Source organism: Ooceraea biroi, chromosome 7 (assembly GCF_003672135.1).
Source record: "Ooceraea biroi isolate clonal line C1 chromosome 7, Obir_v5.4, whole genome shotgun sequence".
NCBI lineage: Eukaryota > Metazoa > Arthropoda > Insecta > Hymenoptera > Formicidae > Ooceraea > Ooceraea biroi.
The window spans coordinates 13,359,223-13,382,511 of record NC_039512.1 but is presented as its reverse complement, the minus strand read 5'-3'; the positions used below and the strand labels follow the sequence as shown (position 1 = coordinate 13,382,511).

Sequence of the window (23,289 nt, the reverse complement as noted above, 5' to 3'; positions counted from 1 at the left end):
AACAATCATACTGAATCGTTTCAACATAGTGAACATGAATACATGTGAATACACATAACATAAACATCTTCGACTTTCCAAATTCTACACTATGTTCCGTTGTTACTTATCTCATATTTCTTTTCAATATTGGTTTATAACTTTGTAATAAAGCATTTCTAAGCAAACTCGATATAAGAATTTTTTCTTATTTCCACTAGTAGAATATGCTCCCGCAGTTTGTCGGTTAAAACCCGGGACACCCTGTATATATATATACAGTGCTGGCAAAAAGTTCCGGAACGGTTAAAAATCTTGGAAAATAATGATTTAGTGGAAAAATGTTTCAAACAAAAAGTATAGGGCTTTAAAAAATCTATTAGATCATGATATATGTTTGACCTTGGTATGACCTTGGAAAGCTCGGTCATGGTCAACATAAAAATCTTAAATGGAAACCCCTATTTTTTATTACATATTCTTGTAGCTTAGCTCGAGAGCTTTTCGAAACGCTATAATAAATTTTTTTTCTCTTACGTACTTTTTGACTTATAAGGCTTGAAGGTTACACAGTACCGCCGGCATTAGAATTCCCCAAGGTGTACCGCGTGGAGGTTGCACGGTCGGATTTACATCTCTTTTGTGTGTGTGTGTGTGTGTGTGTGTGTGTGTGTGTGTGTGTGTGCGTGCGTGCGTGTGCGTGTGCGTGTGCGTGCGTGTGTCGCGGACACTCGCGATTGGTCAGGGGGGTCGCGGAGGGGGCATCGACCCCCCGCGAAGATCGTATAAATAGGATGAAGCGATCAATACTGCAATCAATAATCCTTCGATTATCATTAGAGGCGTTAAGAAGCGTTAGAAGAATGGCATACACCAACGAAGAATATTATGACATGTTAATGGCACTTGGCGAGTGTCACGGGCAGTACCACGTAGCTTCAAGACGATAGACCGAATTGTATCCGAACCGAGCAAGACATCCATCGGCTCGCGTCATACTTCGAGCGGCACAAAGATTACACGAGACCGGCAGTGTCCTTGCTAACAAACACGACACTGGAAGAAATCGGGAGGCAAGAAATGTACGAAATGTGGAGAACGTAGTACATTCTTTCGAGGATAATCCTGAAAAGAGCATTCGGGTTGTTGCTCGAGAACAAGATTTATCCTATGCAACTGTGCAGAGGATATTGAAGGAAGAAAAGTTGCACGCATTTCACTACACATGCGTGCAACATTTGCGACCAGAAGATTACCAAAGAAGAAAAACGTTCTGCGAAAATTTTCTAAGGGAAATAGATCGAGATCCCAGATTTCCTTCTCGTATCATGTTCAGCGATGAATCGCTATTCACACGGGAAGGAATTTATAATTCCCACAACATGCATTATTGGAGCGACGAAAATCCCAGAGTCACACGACTTAGAAACTTTCAAACTCGTTGGAAGCTAAATGTGTGGGCTGGAATAATGGGAACACAAATACTTGGTCCAATTGTTCTTCCGCAACAAACGTTAACTGGTCAAACGTACGTCGAGCTTCTAAGAGATAACTTTCCAGATTTCTTAGAAGATGTACCGTTGGTGGAAAGAAACAAAATTATTTTTCAACAAGACGGTGCCGAGTCACACAACGCTAGAGTTGTAACAACTTTTTTAAATGACCAGTTTCCTGGACGCTGGATGGGTCGGTATGGCCCGATATCTTGGCCCGCAAGATCTCCGGATCTCAACCCTCTCGATTTTTTCTTGTGGGGCTATTGCAAGGAAGTAATTTATAAAACGCTTCCGGAAGATGTCGACGATGTGGAAACAAGACTCCGACATGCCATTTGGGACATCGAAGAAGATGTAATGCAGGACGTCACAAGAAATTTGTCAAAACGCATGAGAGCTTGCGTCAGGATGGATGGTGGTCATTTCGAGCACTTGCTATGAAAGTTTTCGAGTCCAATCCGCTCTTTTCAGAGCGAACAAAGCATTTGAACGTGGAACATCTTTTGCAGTTGCAGAAACATAAAAAAAATCCAAGAGAGGGATCAAAACGCTTCGGTTCTCGCAATATTTATAATCAATCTTATACTCTTAAAGTGCATTTTCATTTCACGCATAATGCATTATTTATCCTTGTTTAATATTCAGTGAACAACAAGAAGAAATGATGCATTATGCATAAAATACACCTTCATTCTTCTTTGTTATTTGAAAATAATTATCAACATAATGTGTTTATTAATATCAATATCAAAATCATAAAATCATATCATTACGTTATTGAAATGATTGCTTTGAAAAACGGCCCCTATTTTTTAGAAAAGAATTTTTCTCATGCGGTCAGAATTTCGGGAATGAATACACCGCCTCTCTCTCTCTCTCTCTCTCTTTTTCTCTCACTCACTCAAACACAAAACGGGAGAGTGCGCTGCCGAGCGCGCCTTAAACATAACCCACCGTAACCTTATTGACTGTTGCCGCGCGCGTCGAGCAGTCTCCGCATCGTGTAACTGCGCGGTGTAATGTAACGCGTTTCTTTCCTTCAAGTAACTTTAATAATTAATTAATCGGTGGTGATTGAATCGGTAGTGATCGGAAGTGGACTGTGAATAGTGATGAAACAACAGATTCGTTCGCAATTGCCTCGATAATGATTACTGTGATTGTGCGTAATGTGTTTTTTTCGTCGAGTAATTCTCAGTTGCCGAATAATTAATCGGTAGTAAATAATAAGCCGATAGATTCGTTTATAAATTAATCGAGTGCGTGAGTAAATACGTGATACAATGTATTAAAGAAAAAGACTTGTGACTCATTACTCAGTGTGTTACATGTAAATTTGTGATTTTATTGTTATCCGCGATCGTGGGGCCATTTACTTATTCTTCGCTTTTTACAACAGTATGAAGACATCGAATATCTTATAAGGTAAGAATGTGTGAGCGTGTGTGTGTGTGTGCGCGCGCGCGCGTACCACTGTGTGTAGCAGCTGATCGCATAATCGGGCCCGCGTCGACGGTGAGTTGCGCCGCCCCTGCGTATCGTCCGTACTCTGCCCGTAATTTGCTAACTATTTTCGCTTATAACTTGAAAACTAAGCTTCGGACAAAATTTTGCTACAGGAAAAATTGTCTTAGAATTACCTCAGGAATACGTCATTTTAAGGACTGACGTTTGTTCTGAATCACCCGTATATAAGACTTTATTATAGAAACGCTTATTACAACTGAACTTCTCAGACGTACGCATTACGCAGGCAGCGAGCGAACGGTTAAACAAAAAAAACATACAAGCGCGCGAAAACGCATTCTCGTACTCACTGCGCATGCCCAAACATCCTAGTTTCGTTTTCACTAAACTTATACCTATTACCAACACGCCTCCTTGAAAACAAAACTCTTTTAAATTAAACCCAACGCTTTCGCGTGATACACAAACTTTGGTTTATGGAGCGCCTTAGTAAATAAATCAGCTGTCATGTCATCGGTACACACATGTTCAACTACAATCTTCTTATTCTCTACATTTTCTTTCAAAAAATGATATCGTGTATCAATATGTTTCGATCGCTGACTCACACATGCATTTTTGCTTAAATTAATCGCTCCATTATCGCAAAATATTTTAATAACCTTTTGTATCTTTTGAGGCTCGATTTCGTGTACGAGCTTTTGTAACCATAATGCTTCCTGGCTTGTTGTAGTTAATGCTATATACTCCGCTTCTACGGTCGAAAGAGCTACTATCGCTTGTCTTTTGCTGCTCAACGAAATCGCTCCTCCGTTCATAAGGAACACTGAACCTGTAATAGACTTTCTATTTTCCGGATTATTCGCCCAATCAGCGTCACTATATCCGACTATTTCAGAGTTACCACGCGATGAATATCGTAACTTATACTTAATCGTACCACGAAGGTATCTAAATATACGCTTTATCGCATTCCAATGCTGTACACCGGGATTATCGCAAAAACGACTTACTTGGTTAACAGCAAATGTTATATCAGGGCGAGAGATCTGGCTCACATACAGCAGACTACCGACCGCCTCCTTATACGGGGGTCTTCTGGCATCCGTTCCTTCTTCCAGATTCTCGTCCGGGTTCCTCAAAACTAACCTCGAGTTTGGGTCCGCCGGAGTACTGACAGGATTACAGTCCGCCATGTGGAATTTATGAAGCATTCGTTCAATGTACTCCGTCTGATTGATTCGAACTACACCGTAATCTGAATTTTGCTCAACAGTCATACCCAAAAACTGTTTTGGTCTTCCCAAATCTTTCATCTCAAAATTCTTCTTAAGTGTTTTCTTCAAGCTTCGTTCTTCCGACTTATCATTCGTCAATATCAATAAGTCGTCCACATAAATGGCTACTACTAATATTTTACCTCCTTTATTCCGAAAGTAAATACATGGATCTGCTTTAGACCTTTCCAATCCGTGTTGTTTTAACGTAAAATCCAGCTTCTCGTTCCAAACGTGACCACTCTGTTTAAGCCGTACATAGTTTTTTGGAGTTTCCATACGCCTCCTCGTTGATGACTTTCTGGGATTTCCTTAGGTGGTTCCACATATATCTCATCTTCTAAGTCACTGTGTAAATAGGCTGTTGTGACATCCATGTGCGTAATATATAATTTCTCCTTCGCGGCTAACGAGAGTAAATATCGAATACTTGAATACTTTACAACTGGTGAGTAAGTTTCTTGGTAGTCTATACCTTCGCGTTGTGTATAACCTCTCACCACTAACCTAGCTTTATGTTGAAGTTCGCCATTGAGGCCTGTTTTTCTTTAAGCACCCATTTTGTCGTCAATATGTTTCGGTGTTCAGGTGCAGGTACGTATATCCAAGTAGCATTCTTTTTTAAGGCTTCATATTCGCGTTTTATTGCCTGTGACCATTGTTCCTTTTCAGATCCTTGGAAAGCTTCTTCCACTGTGGCTGGTTCATTTGTATCTTGAATCGTGTAATAAGAAACATAGTCATCCCACTTCTTTGGCTTTTGAGTCCTTTGAGTTCTGCGCGGTTGGGATTTCGAGTCTATGTGTTTCTCTGTTCCCCGTTCCTCAGGATTCTTGTCTGTTCCCGGTTCTATAGTATCGTTAGACTCCACTGATTCGAACTCATCAGAATCAGGGTCTTCCGTAATCTTCTGTACTGCGGGCGTATCTTCATTATGCTTTAAGTCCCTCTCGTCTGTTTCGTCTAAAGGGGCGTAGTGGATCGCATTTTTCGTCTTGACTTTTTGTTCTGCACTTTCAAAGAAAACCACATTCCGGCTCGTTGTAGTTTTAAACGTTTTCGGATCTATTAAACGATAATTTCTTCTGTGTTCGTCATATCCCATGAAGAGCAGATTCCTCGCTTTGGGATCCCATTTGTCCCTGTGTTCCTTGGGAATATGAACTAAGGCTTTGCATCCAAAAACACGCAAATGCCTCAAGTCAGGCCTTTTGCCCGTCCACAATTCTTCTGGCGTTTTGTCCGTTAATGGTGTTGTGGGGCATCTATTTAATATATACGTCGCAGTTTATGCTGCCTCCGCCCAATATCGCTTTGAAAGTTCTGCGTCCAAAAGCATCGTTCTCGCCATTTCGACGATTGTTCGGTTAGCCCTTTCTGCTACCCCGTTCTGTTCGGGAGTATACGGTGCGGTAGTCTGGTGTATCACGCCGCATCTCTCCAAAACCTGTCGAAATTGCTGATTGACATAATCTTTTCCATTATCTGTTCTTAAAACTTTAATCTTACATTCTAACTCGTTTTCTACACGCGCTTTAAACTTTTCAAACACTCGCACAGTTTCGCTTTTCGTTTTCAAAAAATACACGAATTTCTTTCTACTGTAGTCGTCTATAAACGTTAAAATATATCGCGCGCCTCCTATAGAGTTTACTGGCATCGGGCCACACAAATCGGAATGGACTAAATGCAATAAACCATCAACTCGCTTACCTTTTCCTTTGAACGGTAGCTTACTACTTTTATCAAGTATACAAGTCTCGCATTTGTCCTTACGTATTATACAATCTTCGATACCCGTAGCTAGCTTCTCTTTTAACAAGTTCATTCCGTGTCGGTTGAGATGGTCGAGTCTCCGGTGCCAAAGGTCTGCTTTGTCTGCCTCTTGCACCACACACGCCTGCTCCTGCGCTGTCCGTAGCCGATAGACACCTCCTTGTAAGTCTGCTTGGGCTGTTGTACGACCATTCGAATCTTTCACCTCGCACTTGTTTTTGTTAAATACGACCTTGTAGCCTCGCTCGACGATCTTGCTGATGGATAACAAGTTCACCGCCAATTCAGGTACGTATAAGACGTCCTTAACGCTTATTTTCCGCCGCTGGTTGTTTATTTGCAGATTAATTTGCATGTCACCCTCGGACTGTACCTGTAATCTTCCGCTGCTGGCCGTAAGCACCGTGGATTCCATTTTTCGCTTTTCCTTTAATGCGCCTAGATCATGTGTCATATGCGAAGACGCACAGGAATCCAAGTACCAATCTACGCTTTTGGGTCCTTGCTTCGTCACCATGAATGCAGCTTCTTCTTTGTCAGCTTCCTTTTTCTTGTCTCTGTATCGACATTTTGCTGCGAAGTGTCCCGGCTTCTTACAAATGTAACATTTCTTTGCTTAGTGTCTTTGTTGTGTCCTTTACGGGTTTTTAAATAAAAAGCCGCTTCCTGATTAGAACTTCCGGCTTCGTTTGCAACTTGTACTTCTTGCAAAATTTTCACTTTAACTGCATCTGCTGTGGGTGCTACACCCGAGCTCTCTAAACCCATGATCATCGGTTTGTACTCCTCCGGTAAACCGGAGAGCAACAGAGCTGCGATCATTTCGTCCTTGACGTCAATTGCAGTCCTTGACGTCAATTGCAGTTCTTTCAATTTGTGTGCTGTGGTAACGATCTGATTCACGTATTCTTCTACCGTGGTACAATTGGCAAGCTTGACTGACGTGAGTTTCTTAAATAAGCCTACTTTTCTGGTTAGGCCTGTATCTTCGAACACGCTTTTCAGTTTATCCCATGCTTCCTTGGGGGTGGCCGTGTCCTGCAGATGGCTGTAATTCTGTTTTTCCACGCTTAATATGATTTTCGCCCTCGCCTTCGTCATTTTCTTGACATCCGCTACGTGCGTTTGTGCGCCTGTCACACAACCCCAGAGATCTTCACTCTCGAGATAAGCCTGCATCGCAAATTTCCATGATGCATAGTTTTCGCGACTCGCAAGCTTTTCCATGTGGTACTTCGCGTTCGCGGTCTCCATGTCGATTGCGCGATCCTTTGTTTGAAGTTAACTCGTCGGCTTTTCCGCACACTTTTCCGCTCAGATCGATTTTCAATATTGCACTTATTTTGCACACGCGTTGGGCCCATAACCTGATGGAAACTGCTGGATATAAGTGAATATATATAAGACTTTATTATAGAAACGCTTATTACAACTGAACTTCTCAGACGCACGCATTACGCAGGCAGCGAGCGAACGGTTAAACAAAAAAAACACAAGCGCGCGAAAACGCATTCTCGTACTCACTGCGCATGCCCAAACATCCTAGTTTCGTTTTCACTAAACTTATACCTATTACCAACAGTCCTGGACATATTCAGGATGATCCTGAGGACATTTTGTGCTGTCTGGGGATGTACCGATACCGCGCGTCAATTTCCATCAAATCTTTGATGACAACGACGAGCAGTTTAAGTCAGATAAACATAAATATGCTAACAAGATAGTTAGGAAGAAAAGAAGATGTACGTACTGCTTCTTATGCGAAAGCTATCCAGGATGGTATAGTATCATGCATCTAAATTTATAGAATATCAATTATGATTTTAATAAAACTAAATTTATGAAAGTAAAGAATTTATGGAAAAAGAATTTATGGAAGATAAGTAAAGGAAAGAAATTCTTAGATTAATTTCATCGTTTCAGGATCAAAACATGCAAAATGCTACATCAAGGAAGCACTCTTATATGGGTTACTATCCGGACTATTATTAATTCCGAGTGATCAACAAAACATGTTGCGTGTCTCGCGAAAATTGGGAAACATTTGTCTGTCGAAGAACGCGAGAAGCGACAATAAAACTCAATCTGATAGGCACGACCATCGATATTGAATATCTTACACAATTCGTCGTACGCATACAGTCTTTACTGCAAAAATTTAATTGTTGAAATCCTTGCCTAACATTACTTATAATATTTATAACAATTTTTAATTTTTAATATAATATATGAATAAAAACATTTCTTAAATGCTCGACACATGACAAGAAAGATATTAATATTTATTCCTATTAACTCAGATTTAATTTAACATTTATATGTATATTTGTACTTTTGTATAATTTGTAAAAGGTGAAAAACTTGTATTGTACTTGTTATGTTATGCATGAAGCACACATTAACTGATTATATTTAGAGTACAATGAGTTGCATAACATATTATGTTGCAATTTATCATACAATTAGAAGTTTCAACATAGCAGTAACTATATATCTGTATTTCTAAGAACTTGGAAAATTAATCTTCAAGTCGTAAAAATTATAAATTTAGATTAATTCTTCATATAACTTTCCTATAAATTTAGAAAAATATATACGCACACATAGAGGAAATATAACAATTTCTACTCTCTTGTTTTTTTGCACGTTCATTTCATTTAATTTTTAAAAATACTGTACATATTTACACACTTATAATATACAGGGAATTCCATGAATTAAGGTCCATACACTAAGAGCATTATTAAAGTCATTTGGAATTGAAACTGTTTGATAAACATATATGTCGGTAGATACTTCCTAACAGAACTACAATCATTGAAAGTTGATGTGAATATTTGAAAAACAAAAGAAGACATTTACTTTAACTTTTTTATAAATGTACTATAAATTTTGTTCAAAATTATGTTTTGTAAATAAACAAGGTAAATTAATGTATGAACTTCAAGTCATGGGACATACTCTGTATATGTAACATACTATATATTACAATATATATATTTATTTATTTATAATTATTTATAATACAATGTAAGATCATACACAAAATTACAAAAAACTACACTAATTGTGACAGGATTTATAAAGAAACATGACCAGATCCTTAAAATTAAGTTGTTTTATTCATCTCCACGAATTGCTCTGTATTTAGCTAGTTCGTTTGGGAAAACTCGATTCAGCTCCACCAGCATGTTTGCCTTAAACTTCCTGTAAGCATCAATTTTTCCCTTTACTTGTTCGTTTTTAGTCAGAGCCTTCTCTATGCAGTCTTTGGTATATAACTGAGGATTTCTTCCTTGGTCGATGTAACTGCAACAATAATTATTTGTCTAAAAGTTTGTATTCAACTTAATATACTTTGATATCAGCATTAATCAAACTTACTCAAACACTTCTAACGGCACATGGACATCTTGTACCTGAGATTTTAGCTTATCAATCTCTTGTAAGCCATTGACTAATCCTTGACTAAGCAAGAAAAATTAATTCTTTATCATCAGAATTATATATATTTGGAATCGCATATTAATAGGTTAACTACAACTACTTTGATATTTATACAAATAGACATCATTATCCAACTTAAATAGCCATTCTGTTGTACAATTTATAATTCATAAATTAATAGTAAAGAGATTGATAGATACCACACTGTGCACTCAAAAAACAACATACTTTCTTTTCATAGTAAAGTATCAAAATTTTTACAGAATTTTACAGACAAGTAAGCTCTTCAATTGCATTGTAATATTGAAATAAAGGGCACATTCGGACACTAAAAAATTTTTTATTGTTTATAATTTCTATATAATTATCATTGTCCATTGAATATATATATATAAAGCATCACATATTATACGTTAATTTAGACGAATATCCTCATGCTTAAATGTATTGTACAGATACTCACATTTTTTGATTTAATACATTTTGTCCTTGAGGCTGAAAATCACTCACTATAATACGTATTTGCCGTACATTTTCGATAAAAAGCTCTAATTGAGCTTCTAAATTTTCCAGTGCAGACGCCATTTTCGTTTGTTAACGCAACTATCCTACCCTGAATAATGACTTACCATAGACATAGGAATAAAGAGATGCAGTATTAACTTCCTGAATAAGAAGCGCCAACTTGTACCTTCTTTCTAATTGGTCGGAGCCATGTTAGGTCCACTAATGCCCGCGTTGTTCAAATCACGGTCTGGACTTTGTAATAATCTTTATTTGAAAGAAGAAAGATAGAAAGTGTTTTGAAGTATTTGTAGCCCTAAATGGACTACACTCTGTATCTATTATGAATTGATATTAAGTTTTAAATGAAAAAAGTAAATAAATAAATATAGAATACGTAAAATACATTTCGTATGATACAATTAATTCCACTAAACCAGTATACGTGAATATTTTGAGCATTAGTGCTATTATTTCTCTATTTATTTAATGATATTGATAGATTTTTGTAAAAAGAACCAGTTATATTTTAAAAATAAGACTATAATACCGCGATATCATAAAATAATGATAATATTTAGAATTTAATAAAAACATACATAAAGATTTAAAAATACGTTGCGATAATAAAAAATATGAAATATATTAAAAAACAATTATATTTCTTTTACATTATGAAGTAAAACGATAGAAATAAAATAATAGAAACAAAATTTACGTATTGTTGGATAATATGCTATGAATCTGGTAGCGTTTTGAATTTGTACTATTTTTGTTATTCACAAGTAGTCTCATCCGGGCTCGCCACGACCGACGAGATTTGCAAGTTTGCGTCAAAGTATTTAATTTGGTCATATATAAACGTCACGTACGTTATTTCTCGAACATGGCCTTAAAGCACGTAGTAATAGGTGAATATAATTTTTATAAATCGAGCTATTGGAGATCTGCAACATTGCAGAAAAGTTTACGAGTGGATCATGACATAAGTAAGGTTACGTAATATTTTTAGGTGGTGGCACTGGGTTCATTGGATCACAGCTGATAAACACACTGTCCCACGAGGGCTTCTCTTGCACGTGCATCTCCCGAATGCCAGGACCAAGTAGGATATCATGGGTAAATCGTGATGACAAATTTGTCTGCCAGAAAATACATTAGCGAAAGTGAACCGTGCTGTAAAATCTGTAGAATGATTTAGAGCGCTACGGCCTACCGGAGAACACGTCAGCCGTTATCAATGTTGCCGGTCAAAATGTGCTTGATCCCACGCGGAGGTGGACGCCCGGTTTCAAGCAGAACGTCAGGAACAGCAGGGTGAAAACAACGAAGGCTCTAGCGGATGCGATACAGAGCACCAAGGCTACGGTTCTCGTGACCGTATCGGGAGTCGCTTGTTACAAGCCGGACGATGCCGAGTATACAGAAGAGAGCAAATGCGAATCATATGATTTTTTGTCAAGTAGAATTTTTAATTTTGTTATCGGAAACCAAAGCTCATAATTCTATTCTCATATTTATAATTAATCATAATAATATTTTGCCAGGACTCTGTCATGATTGGGAGGAAGCAGCACGATTGCCAGAAGCTAGCAACATCAGACAAGTGACGATAAGATCTGGGGTCGTGTTAGGGAAAAACGGCGGCATGATCAAACAAATTTATTTACCGTTTTTACTCGGTCTGGGTGGACCAATAGGAACTGGAAATCAGTACATGCCGTGGATACACATCACAGACTTGGTGAACATGTTTTTGTTCGCACTTAAAACCGGCAATGTGCATGGAATATTAAACGGAGTTGCGCCTCAGGTGATATGAATATTTTTACATTATTGCTTTTGAATTAGAAAATTATTAATTTTAGTAATGTGAGTATTACTATTGACAGCTTATAACAAATAAAGAATTTACACAAGCGTTCGCAGCAGCGTTAAGGAGACCCGCGATTATACCTTTTCCAAGAATTATTCTGAACATATTATTCAACGAAGAACGAGCAAAAGTTGGTATCGCTCGACTCGACAATTTTCATATAAGACATACAAATTTAACAATTCAATCTTTTCGTGTTGTAGATGATGCTAGAGGGGCAGAAAGTCATACCGAAGCGTGTCACAGAGCTAGGATTTCAGTATCAATATCCAGACATCAAGAAGGCTTGTGAGCAACTCGTACAGTAAATTACAAGATTTCGTAAACATAATTGTAATAAAAATCGATAGGAACATGTATAGCTTGATTAAGTAATTTATTATAAATTATAATGTAATAGTCTGTGGTATGTGATAATTGATGATTCACGATGAGACATCAAGTTTAATATATATTCTCTTTCATGCGTTGCAGCTTGAATTTACTATAATGTAAATAACTAACAAATTTTTTATTGCTTCATAATTTATAATTATGAATTTATATTACTGCAATCGTAGTTACAAATTTATTGTTGTCATTGAAATAAATCGTTGAAGCTCTTTCCTGTACGATTTTATTTTTAGTTGACTCGCAGATTTGTTACAAATATTCGTAACACCAAAGACATCATGAACAAATCACCCTTCATTAATCACGCTCTTTGTCAAGCTTTGACAAATTGCAAGGCCTGATATTGTCGATATGTTTAATGTAATCGAGATGCGTCAAGTTTTTAGTATAAGGACCTCTTCTCAAATTTGCTGATTGGCAGCTATTTGCTTGCGCTTCATGGATTAACGTTGGGTAGCTCAAGTTCTGCTGTACCTGGTGCAGCTTGCTGCTGCTCAAGACATTGTCCGATATCGTTGACTCATTAGTTACAGGTAGATATGTTTTCGACAAATTTTGCAAATATTCCTCGGAATCACAAGGGAGTAATAAGCGTTCTGACGGATCTATCGACATGTGATCGAGGTATTTGAGCCGACTCATGTTCAAAAAGTAATTAATTTCTCTCTTCAGATCTTGCATCTCCGTGCTCGTTAAGCCCTTCACGCTGAGAGTGATCGTTTCCCCGTTCCTGTGAAGGATAGAGAGACCCATCTCCGTGGAAATTCCAACGTGTTTGATATCGATGAGTCTCATGGAGAAAAGTTCACCCGCACCGCCAGAACACAGCTTGTCGACCCAAACAGATTTTTCGATAATGGCTCTGTTTTCCTGCTTGTACAGTATCAAGTCCTCCCATTCTCCAAAACTGTCTAGTCCGAACATAATTTCTCCTAGCAGCAAAATAATCAGGAAGTAGACGTTGCTTGTCAGACGACTAAAGACTCCGATAAAAATTGTCGTCGACACTAAGAAAAGCATAATTAATATTAATTGAATTATCTCATATGATGAAAAATCTCAGTATTCTTGTTATACTTTTAATTGATAGTTTTGTTAATCTAAATCGATATTTTTTAAATGAAACTTGAAAATATGATGCTTTAAAAAATGTTTTCTTACAAGCGAGCAGTAACCACGCAGTACATCCTGGCCTTCGCGATACGTGTAATTTATTTTTACTCAAAACTTTCAGCTGCGGCTTTGTGATCAGGAGCATATTACAATCGTGGAAATTAATATTATAGGAAAAATTTTGTTAAAATATTCTACAATCACGTGAGATGAGACACAAGAGCTAAAAGAATTTTGACATTTAACATAAGTCGTTGAGGATTGGTCGAAATTCTATGCCGCGCACTTGTTCTTTCCACGAACGACATTTTATTTATGTCATACTATTTTCGAATGAAAATCACATTCTCGGATGGTCTCGCATAAAAATCATTTAATTCATGAAAAATAAAAATTTTACATTTAAAATTTAAATTCAAACTTTATTTAAACTTGAAATAATTAGTTTCTGCATAATGTTAATTAAAACAATGTATAAGCTTTGTATGTAAGTTCCATGCCTGTAACAAATTAATGAATCTCACAGTCACGTTTTTTTGTTATCTTGCTTAAAATATTATTATTTGTTTACGACAGCGTTGTAATATTTTAGTTTGTACAGTTTTTTAAGAGTAGGCACGAGGTGTCGCTACCTACACAACATATACTAAGCAAGTTTATCGGCAGTCTGGGCTCCAGCATTATCTTTTGTACTTTTAATAAAAAAAAGTTAGCAAGTAAAGACGAAATAACACATTGGTTTTCATACAATTGTTTGGAAACAGACATTGTATTTCCGTGCTCTTTCAGCAATTCATTCTTTTCGATGACAAAAATGCTTCATCGTTTTAAATGTTTATTCTTACTGTATAAATTAATTTCTTGTTAGCAAATTTAGCTGTTTATATTACTTTCATAAAAAATATGTATCTTTGTCTTAGAATATTTAAATGAAAAGAGATACAAGCTATGTCGATTAATAATAGAAAATTATGTGAGATTGATATTACTGCAGTACTCGCAAGAAAACGCAAAAATGATGAAAGACGAACTTCGAGGCTGCCGTTGGACAGAAATGACGCTTCGCAAAACCGTTATCGCGATCCGCGAGAAAAATGACCGCTGATAAGAACACACGTGTTCAAAAGACGAAACGATCGTTCCCTCGAGGCCCCGTAATCATCAACACACTTCCACACATATAAGCTTAATGTAGCGGCGCGGTAGCACTTGACGAATATTCATAATTTAATTCTAAGATTTGCTGTATCAAGTTTATTATTAAAATTAAAATTAAGATTAATTTCCTCTTTCTCTTATACACATACAGGCAAAAGTTAATCCCTCAATATTGGTAAAATTATTACACGGGTTTCAAATATCCAAATTGAAATCAATTTTAATTTTTACGAGATTAGGAGAATTTTATCTTTGCGGGTAAATGCGGAATATTAGGTCAGTCAAAACGTTTGGCTTAAAATATTCGATGAAAGTGGATGACAATTTAATGAAAAAATTAATCACTTGAAACGTGAAAATTTCTACTACAGGAATCGCAGAAATTGATGAATAATTTCTTTCTACTGAATGCAATAAAATAAAATTTAAATCGAATTTTTCGACTAGCAATAGAATCGTGACATAATTAATATATAATGTGCAATCACAAGATATAGATCGCTAAAGGTTTGTCGTAAACTCGTTCCATTCGCTCCTCATTCAGCCCGATAAAGATGAAGAATAAAATCGCGGCAGCGCGCGGCGCTACCGTGTTGGCGTGTAAGCTCCGATATTTAACAAACGCAATAAACTGGAAGTACTTTACGATTTGCATAACGACCTCGTATTAAAATCATGGTCGTCATGGCGCGCGAATCTTATAAATATCTTCCACGAGGAAAGGTCAAACGTACATACATACGAGTCACAGTCGCTTATTACCGGGAGAACGAGCCTCTCGTTCGCAATAAGCGGACAATAGAGACAGAAGTGGAAAGTGAAGGTATTTCGTCGTCGGTGTCACGCACAATAATCTGCCACCTTGTTCCCGGGATTATTATGCGCCCGGGATAAACCCGGCTTACATCATAATCTTGCGGCAGCTTACTATGGCCCTGCATTTCGCGATTACTTTCCTGATCTACATTCATGAACCTCTAAACACATCAAAAAAGGCCGCTTTATCGTTTCATCGAGAATACAATCTATTTTGATTATCTCGAACGGTGTTTACAAAAGAAACAGAGAGAGGAGGAGAGACTTTTGGAATGAAAGTTAATGCTTATGCATCACACTCTGCTATATGTTAATGATCTCTGCGATACCTCTTTGTGTAGATGATGATTTTTGCGTAAATGATTCAAAGAAACATTTCCTTTAGCTCTGTCGCTTTTCGTAAATTTTTTATACTGAAAAACTTCGTTCGCGAGATTTTTATTTTTTATTTTTCTATATATATATATATATATATATAGAAAAATTGTGTTCCAATGTTGCAACGCGACCAACCATTATCAAATAGTTTTGCATAATTAACTTTTAACTCTAATAAGTTAATTTAAGTTTTTAACTTAACTTTGAGTTAATTTTTATTTAAGTAACTTCTAACGTAAACTTAGTTAATTTCTGGGTCATTATCTTTAAACTTAACTTAGTTAAAGAAAAAAAAATGAAGTTACCCAACCCTGTTGAATCTTCAATTCAATAGCCGTATCGTTCCTGATCGATTTCGGCGCATACCTGACCGCTTGCCAATCTGGCATGCTGACGAGCGTTATATAAAAGATGCAACATTACCTAGAATTAAAAAAAGCACGCGATTAGAAACCAGCCGTCTAATTGCACGCGCGGGGCTACCATGTGCGCCACAGGTAATTAATAAACATTACAGCTAATTGCGAAGTGCCTGTGTTCAGGCACCTAAGGACGAGCGTCGGCTCGGAACTTTCTACACGCGTGAACGCGTATGTATTTCAAAACAGCAGTGCCTCTCAATGCAGAATAAGTGACGACGATAAAACCACGTACGTCTCTCCGACAGTAGCCTCGCTACCTTATTAAAACCTCCCGATCCTTCATAAAGTTAATTAGTACGTATCTGTGCAGCGGATGCAAATACTTTGGTATTCATGGCAATTGATTTTCAATGGACACAATAATAGTCGTTTTACATTCCTCCTCGTATATACATGAAACGTAAAACGTGCAAAAATTTCTGCAGGACAGTCCGCATCAAGATGCAAGGAGCTACGAAGATACGTGAAATGTGAGTGAGAAAAACATTTATTTATTTTTCGAAGAATTTATTTACGTTGATGTTATTTAAAAAAGACTGTTTTCTCTTCTCATCGCGTCACCCGAGTCTCGAATAGATATTAGAATTAAATTGTTCCCCGAGAGTCCTTGACTCATCATTCTTCAGGAAGTAAAGAAGGGTACTTTGCGGCACCTCGAAGAGAACGTGACCTTTATCTCGGAATCTGACTGCCACCATGTTGCAAATTCCTACAATGGCAGATTCAAAGAATCGTAACGAAAGAAATGCTCGGAAGGTGTCTCGCTGAGAAAATGCGAATTTCTACCACACCAAAGGTAGACTCGAGAAAGCGGCAAAGGGACGAGCGTTTCGCACGAGGAATATAATAGGAAAAAGGGAACGGACGAACGCCAGATAAAGAAAAAAGTCGGAAAACGAGAAGGGCAGGCTCTGAAAGTGGAACGGACCGCTTGCGCGCTCGCGCGCGCTCGCACCAGTGTGGGAGATAAGCGGACGAGGAATGCATCGCGGTCCGAGACGCGGCGTGATTTGTATCTCCTCGCCGTCGCACGAAGAATGGAGTCTGCGCTCGGTAGGTGCGCCCCTGACTGTCGGCTCTCTCGCGGCCGAGCGAGTGCAGGTGCGCGCCCGCCAGTCTGTCGCCAGGTCCCCTCTCAATGCCCCAGCCCCCCCGTCGGCGATCCCCGACGTCGTCGTCGTCGTCGTCGTCATCATCGTCATCGTCGTCGATGCCGCCGCCACCAGCGAGAACCCCGCCAACGAGATTGCACACTACGGATCCCTCCGGTTCCACCTCGGTTGGCTGTCCATCGGCCATGGCGAACAAGGTGGCAAGGGAAGAAAGGCATGGTATCGCTGGCACCTACCTCCTCGTTTTCATGCCTCTTTCCCTCCTCCTTTCTCTCGCACGCTCTCTTCTTTCGTCTTCGATTGCGTCGCCTGAATCTGTGTCCGTATGAATCTACCTGTATCTCAGCCGGCTTCTTGTCCTCTTCTGCTTCTTCCTCTGGTCCTGGTCCGCAAGGTTCTTTCTCTCCTTCTCTCTCTGTCTTCCTTTTCTTCTTTCACTATAAGCTACTATCTAATCCTCCACCTCATTCTTTTGATTGTCTTCGTCCCTCTTTTCTCGCTATCAGGCTGGATGTATGCATTTTTGTGGATGATTGTGTGCGAACGTGTGATTCTGTCGCGATTTTGTGCGAGATCTGTAGTTTCTTCTTATTTTTCCGCGTCATAAGGAGTATTTCCAACCTGGATTTCACGATTAAGTTATTATCGTGGAGGTTTTTAAATTCAACCCTTTCGTACCTCCTTTTGGAGGCGCTGATTCCAAATTGACTATCAAAAATTTAAATTCCAAGTGGCGGCCAAGAAAAGCTAAAATAAAAAGCGATATATTTAAAATATGAGCTTGGATTATGTTTTTTTCTGAATACTATAATTATAAATCGAATATAAAAATTGCGAGTCAAGGTAATACACCTCGGATAACTATACAAGGAATTTCTGAACACATTGTTGCGTATGAAAACATACGCGTTTGCCAGAAAATGGCCGTAATAACATGCGGTAATATTCATTACTCATACATACAACTATTCAACCTAAAATGTTTTTGGAACGATAAAATATTTTGAATATGACGAATTGTGGGTTGCGCATTTAATTATACACATAAACTATTATACAATATTTATCATAATAAAGTTTTTTAATCTTTTTGCATCTCTCTCACAATTAAATACGACTTTAAGTGTATAATTAGTATTAATTCAATGATTTTTCGACATAATATATAATTATTCTTCATTACCTAAAAGTTCGATTTTTCGCAAAGTTTACATAATTATATTTTGTTGAGAAGATTATACTTCAAAGTGCGCGATGTTTTTACATATAGCTTGAACCTTCCTCTTTGAAACAAGCCGTACAAGTCGGTGAGACTATTTGTTTAAAAGTGATTTATGATTTTTTTCGTAAGGGGCACATATATCCAGAGGTACGAAAGAATTAAACATTCGAGTTTTTAAATCTGTACGATATATTTAAATATGTATTTTGAGGATTGTGTAATCCAGCTGGATATATAAATAGACCCACCACCATCACGTTAAATCCAAAAGGAATTTCTGATGAGAGAAAGGAAAGTAACCCAAGATCATCCGTTAGATGGTCGTTGTGTGGGAGTAACAACGAAACTCAGGGCTCGCACGAACTCGTCGCAACCAGCGTGAGATGAAGAAAAGAAAGAAACGTAAAGAAATGTCCAAAAAGATCCGGACCACCGTGTTCGAGAACATTCGTTTGCCTTCGGAATACATTGGGAAGTAAGCCTGCAAACACTGAATGTGCATGACATGTTCGTATCGTGAATTATTTCTCATAATGTTCTAATGATTGTGTTGACACGTTTCAGAAAACATCAGCTAACGTTACGTACGGCGAAACCTGTAAAGAGAAAGAGAACGATAATGAAGTAGAAATTTTATTTTATTTTAGTTTGATCATTTCAACGAATTTTTTGGGCAATTAGAAAAAACAGATATCACCGGCCTGCAAATGCATTTTGATAGATGTTTTCTGCTTCTTTGACTCTTCTTTTCTTTTTTTTCTGACTGGAGTTCTTTTAGAAAATAAATGCATTGTTACTCCTTGTTTTATTGGCGAAACTTAACGGATAATTTTTGAGTGATTCAACGTCACTTTTATGGCTGATCGCTCATTTCGGTCAGCGTCCTTCAATGAGATCGTAAAATATGGAGGACTCGTTGTCGAATACACAAATAACATTCGGTGCACGAATGTGAAAATGGATCGATCGAGCCATGACATAGCATTAAACTAGTCTCTAAAAAGCGTGAGTTGATACATCTTTGTCAGGTAAGAGCAAACAAGTAATCATGAGTTGTAAAAGATTCAGCAAAAATACAATTTATTTCGTATGAACATTATACTAAATTATTATACTAAATTATATTTAATAATATACTAAATTATAATTATTATACTAATTATTATAGTAAAGCGAAAAGAGGAGCGACACTTATCCACGACAATAAGAAATTTTAGAAATATTCTTTGTTCTAACGTAGTCTTTTTGGTTTTCTTCAGTATAAGTATGATAATTATTAACATAAAATATATAGAGGAGAATCTCCTATTATGAGATATGCTCCTAATATGAGATACTGGAGTTTCTGCTAAACTAATGAGTACCATCTGTTAATTCCACCATAAACTTATTACTCTTGGTGTAAAATATATTTAGTGAAAAATTCATTGTTCGTTATTGCGTTTAGCTTTTGCAAGAAAAGGTTTGTGAAATTGTGAACATGTCAAAGGAACTTAAGGTAAGTCTTTAAACCTTGTTTATTACATAATAAAGAAATGATTGGCAATAAATTCAGTATACAATGATAGAGTAGAATCGTAGTAACAGGAAAATACGCGATTTGTTGAATTGCTTAATTGTAGAGGTTAGATTTCATGATCGCGGAACCACTAGGCGCGTGGATCGTATAATGAGATATTCAGGGTACTCTTAATATGAGATAATTATTGCTCGAATATGAAGAGTATGTAGTGTAATAAAAAGAAAGAAAATACTACGTTAAGGTTAAAGAAAAGTTAATACGAATTTATATTACGAATTTTTGTGTATTTAATTTTTATAGAATCTGACTATGGAGGTTAGAGAAACGAGGAAGCGTTGACAGTGAAATCGTGAAGATTTGGCGAAGGCTGTGGCAGCAGTATTTTTATAAAAATATCTAATAAAGTTTTTTACTTGCAATACTGATGTATTTTGCCCTTTTAACACCGATTTCTCAAGATATCTTATATTAGGAGCACACTTTCGCGATCTTGCGTAAAGCTCTTTTTTCAAATTTTTTTAATTTTCAGAAAAAATATTTAAATTAGATTTTTCATTTGACCAACCTAAAGCTTATTAAATTCTCTTCAAGAGAACGTATTACATTTTTAAATTCTGCCTATAGATTTCCTTACATTCGGCAAAATCGATATGGTATCTCATAATCGGGGACTTTCCTCTACATAATATATTTAATATCTTTAAAAGAAAAAAGAGGAAGACTGACCAGGCGTTAGAATTTATTACGTCATTGTATTTATAATGATTACATGAATGGTGACTAAGATTTCTTTTTCTACCTCATGGTCATGAATGAACGCTCATTCATGATGTATAACGCTCCGGCATTGTTTTTCAAAACTCTCAAAACCTCGATTTCGGGGAACAGAATAGAAAGAAAAAAATCTGCAGATTCATCTAGATATAAAATGTAAAACAACGGCAGACCTAGCTACCATGGAGAAACCACGTCAGGTTGCCCATTTGTAATTAATGGAACGCTTTAAAAGACACCTGTACGACCATCTCTGCGTGCGCACAGGTGGCTGCCTAGGCTGCCACGGCGATAAACCTGGGCTCGTTCGTACAGGTGTGCACCACAGGTACACAAGCACTCTAAATCGGAAACTCAGCACACCGCGTACGATGAAATCTATCCCGTTACGAGGACTGACTGTCTGACGACTCCGACACTGATTGCCCGTATTGATATGTGCCTTATCGAAAAAATCATATCGATAATTTGTACATTTGGGCAAATTTGGACATTGCTTCGTTAAAAGCTTAATGTCATCAACACAAATATCATCGATAAGCTGTGAGATGTTAAGAGATTAGCATATATTTATTCTTCCAGAAACCTCTCATCCTTCAAGAGACTTTTTTTAAAAAAAGGGTCCAAGAACGTATCGCCCAAGGCGCGTTCTCCGATCCTAAGAGAAATTCGAGCTCTCCCTCGCGACGGCTATCCAACAATAAGACAACGACGACGAGTTGAACCACGTACGCGATGAACGAGGTAAGAAACGGAAAACAGGCTCCCACGAATCCCATGACGCTCATTGTAAAGCCGTGAAGGAAAGACCGCGGGACTTCTCTTGGAAGTTCTCTTGGTCCGTGGCAGTGACGGCTACGAAAACAGCTCGAGCGTGAACGATACACGTGTGCGATTTAGATTTTCTCACAAAGGGAAAAATACCTGAAAATGCCAGAAAAGAACGTAAGCTACCTTACCGATAAAATCAAGCGAATAAAATTAAAAAAAGTCGAACAGCATTTTATCAATTAGTACTATTTTATGTAATTACGGTTGCATGAGCTATATATTTCACAATAAATATATTTATGAAATCTATTTATTATATGAAATATATTAATTAGAGGTATATTAATATACTAGCATCTCCCGTCACGCGGGCTTCGCTCGCGATATTATGTGTAGAATTAAATAAAAACATATTTTACCCCTTCTCACCCGTTAGGGGTGGAATTTCGGAAAACCCACCCTTAGTGAGCACCTACGTAATAGTAGGAATATACCCTTAAAATTTCAAGTCGATAGATACAGTGGTTCGGGCTGCACGTTGATGAGTCAGTGAGTGGTATTTGGCTTATATATATATAGAAGATTTCACAATATATACATATACCTAATAATTTAATTAGAAATAAAGAATATTGATAAATTTTTTGTTAAAGTAAATCGATACAAGACTGATACATAATTATGACTTTAATGGCTATATTGTTTCCAGCACGAATAGAGGGAATATTCTTTCAATAAAAGAAAAGAATGTTTTAATTATAGGAGAGACAGTTGTGAATAATACTTTAAAACTTTCGATAAGAATCTCGCATGTCGCTTCGACAGTGACATATAATATAAAGCGAAATGCGGTACTCGTGCAAGATTTGGCTGTGTTTGCACTCGCGGGTTTACACGAACTTACATACGGGCGTTTACCACTCCACACGTCGTATAGCCGACTTATGAATGGTATCTACACACGTTCCCACGTCACTGAATGAACCTCGGATCCCTCCAACGGATGTCCGTCCGACGGCATCGCGTAGCCGCGTCTGTATATTTCTCGCATAAATCGTCCAATTCCCATCTCATATTTCCGCTTCCTTCGTTCTGCTGTATTATTGAGAAGAGAATTTTCACGATCTTTGTGAGTCCTCGCAACTATAGTTAGCAAGTCGTTCAAGAGACAATGGATGCACAAAACAAGCATACGAGCCATCGGTTTCTAATTTACGCGCTGTTAAAAATCCGGCTAAAATCTTCATAATGTCACTCAGGGTGATGACCTTGATGACATATTAAAAAATTATTGAAATCGGAAGGTGATCCGTATCTCTATACAATTACCAGAATTATTTATCGCAATTGCAATTTTTATGAATTAATTTAATATCCAGTTTAATTTTAACATATGTGCCCGAGCTTTTCATTAAATTGAATTTTTTTCCACGCATTTAAGTTTTCATTAAATTCCTTCAGATTAGACGAAATTTTAAGTCAAAGGGCGAGTCAACAATTGGCGCGTCATCAGATACGTTGGCCTAGCGGTCAGAAACAGGTGTTGGCTCGTAGCCGTTGCTGTGGTGATCGGCTTAGATCGTGCGGCAACTGACAGAGACACGCCGGATGGACGAACAGCCGAACGAACGACGACGGACACCTGCACACCTCCGATTGTACGTAAGGTCGGCGGATGCCTCTCTCAGAATCCATTCTTCTTTCTTTTTCCCTCGGTCTTTCTGTCTCTCTCTCTCTCACGCCATTCTGCCTCCGGCGCAACAGCTCGAGAAAACCACGGTCGGTC

At 37.7% G+C, this 23,289-nt stretch overlaps 3 protein-coding genes across 4 annotated transcripts; 1 reads left to right on the top strand and 2 right to left on the bottom strand.

The window, feature by feature from the left end:
• Positions 1-8,656: 8,656 nt before the first annotated feature.
• LOC105286586 (mediator of RNA polymerase II transcription subunit 10) lies at positions 8,657-10,073 on the bottom strand. The gene is made up of 3 exons (XM_011351630.3): positions 9,906-10,073; positions 9,380-9,463; positions 8,657-9,304 (listed from the first exon to the last, which is right to left on the bottom strand). The coding sequence occupies exons 1-3, from the start codon at positions 10,025-10,027 to the stop codon at positions 9,115-9,117; spliced, it is 396 nt and encodes a 131-aa protein (XP_011349932.1). The 5' UTR covers positions 10,028-10,073; the 3' UTR covers positions 8,657-9,114.
• A 623-nt stretch (positions 10,074-10,696) lies between these two features.
• LOC105286584 (epimerase family protein SDR39U1) lies at positions 10,697-12,425 on the top strand. 2 transcript variants are annotated; one of them, XM_011351626.3, is made up of 6 exons: positions 10,697-10,857; positions 10,959-11,065; positions 11,138-11,408; positions 11,494-11,759; positions 11,839-11,952; positions 12,026-12,425. In XM_011351626.3, exons 1-6 carry the CDS (start codon positions 10,833-10,835, stop codon positions 12,128-12,130), a joined length of 888 nt encoding a protein of 295 aa, XP_011349928.1. In that variant the 5' UTR covers positions 10,697-10,832; the 3' UTR covers positions 12,131-12,425. The 2 variants fall into 2 exon arrangements, with proteins under 2 accessions (XP_011349928.1, XP_011349929.1); XM_011351627.3 differs by lacking the exon at positions 10,697-10,857 and having other exon boundaries at positions 11,148-11,408.
• Positions 12,227-15,588, bottom strand: LOC113562286. The gene is made up of 2 exons (XM_026971215.1): positions 13,377-15,588; positions 12,227-13,222 (listed from the first exon to the last, which is right to left on the bottom strand). The coding sequence occupies exons 1-2, from the start codon at positions 13,471-13,473 to the stop codon at positions 12,513-12,515; spliced, it is 807 nt and encodes a 268-aa protein (XP_026827016.1). The 5' UTR covers positions 13,474-15,588; the 3' UTR covers positions 12,227-12,512.
• Between the last annotated feature and the right edge of the window lie 7,701 nt (positions 15,589-23,289).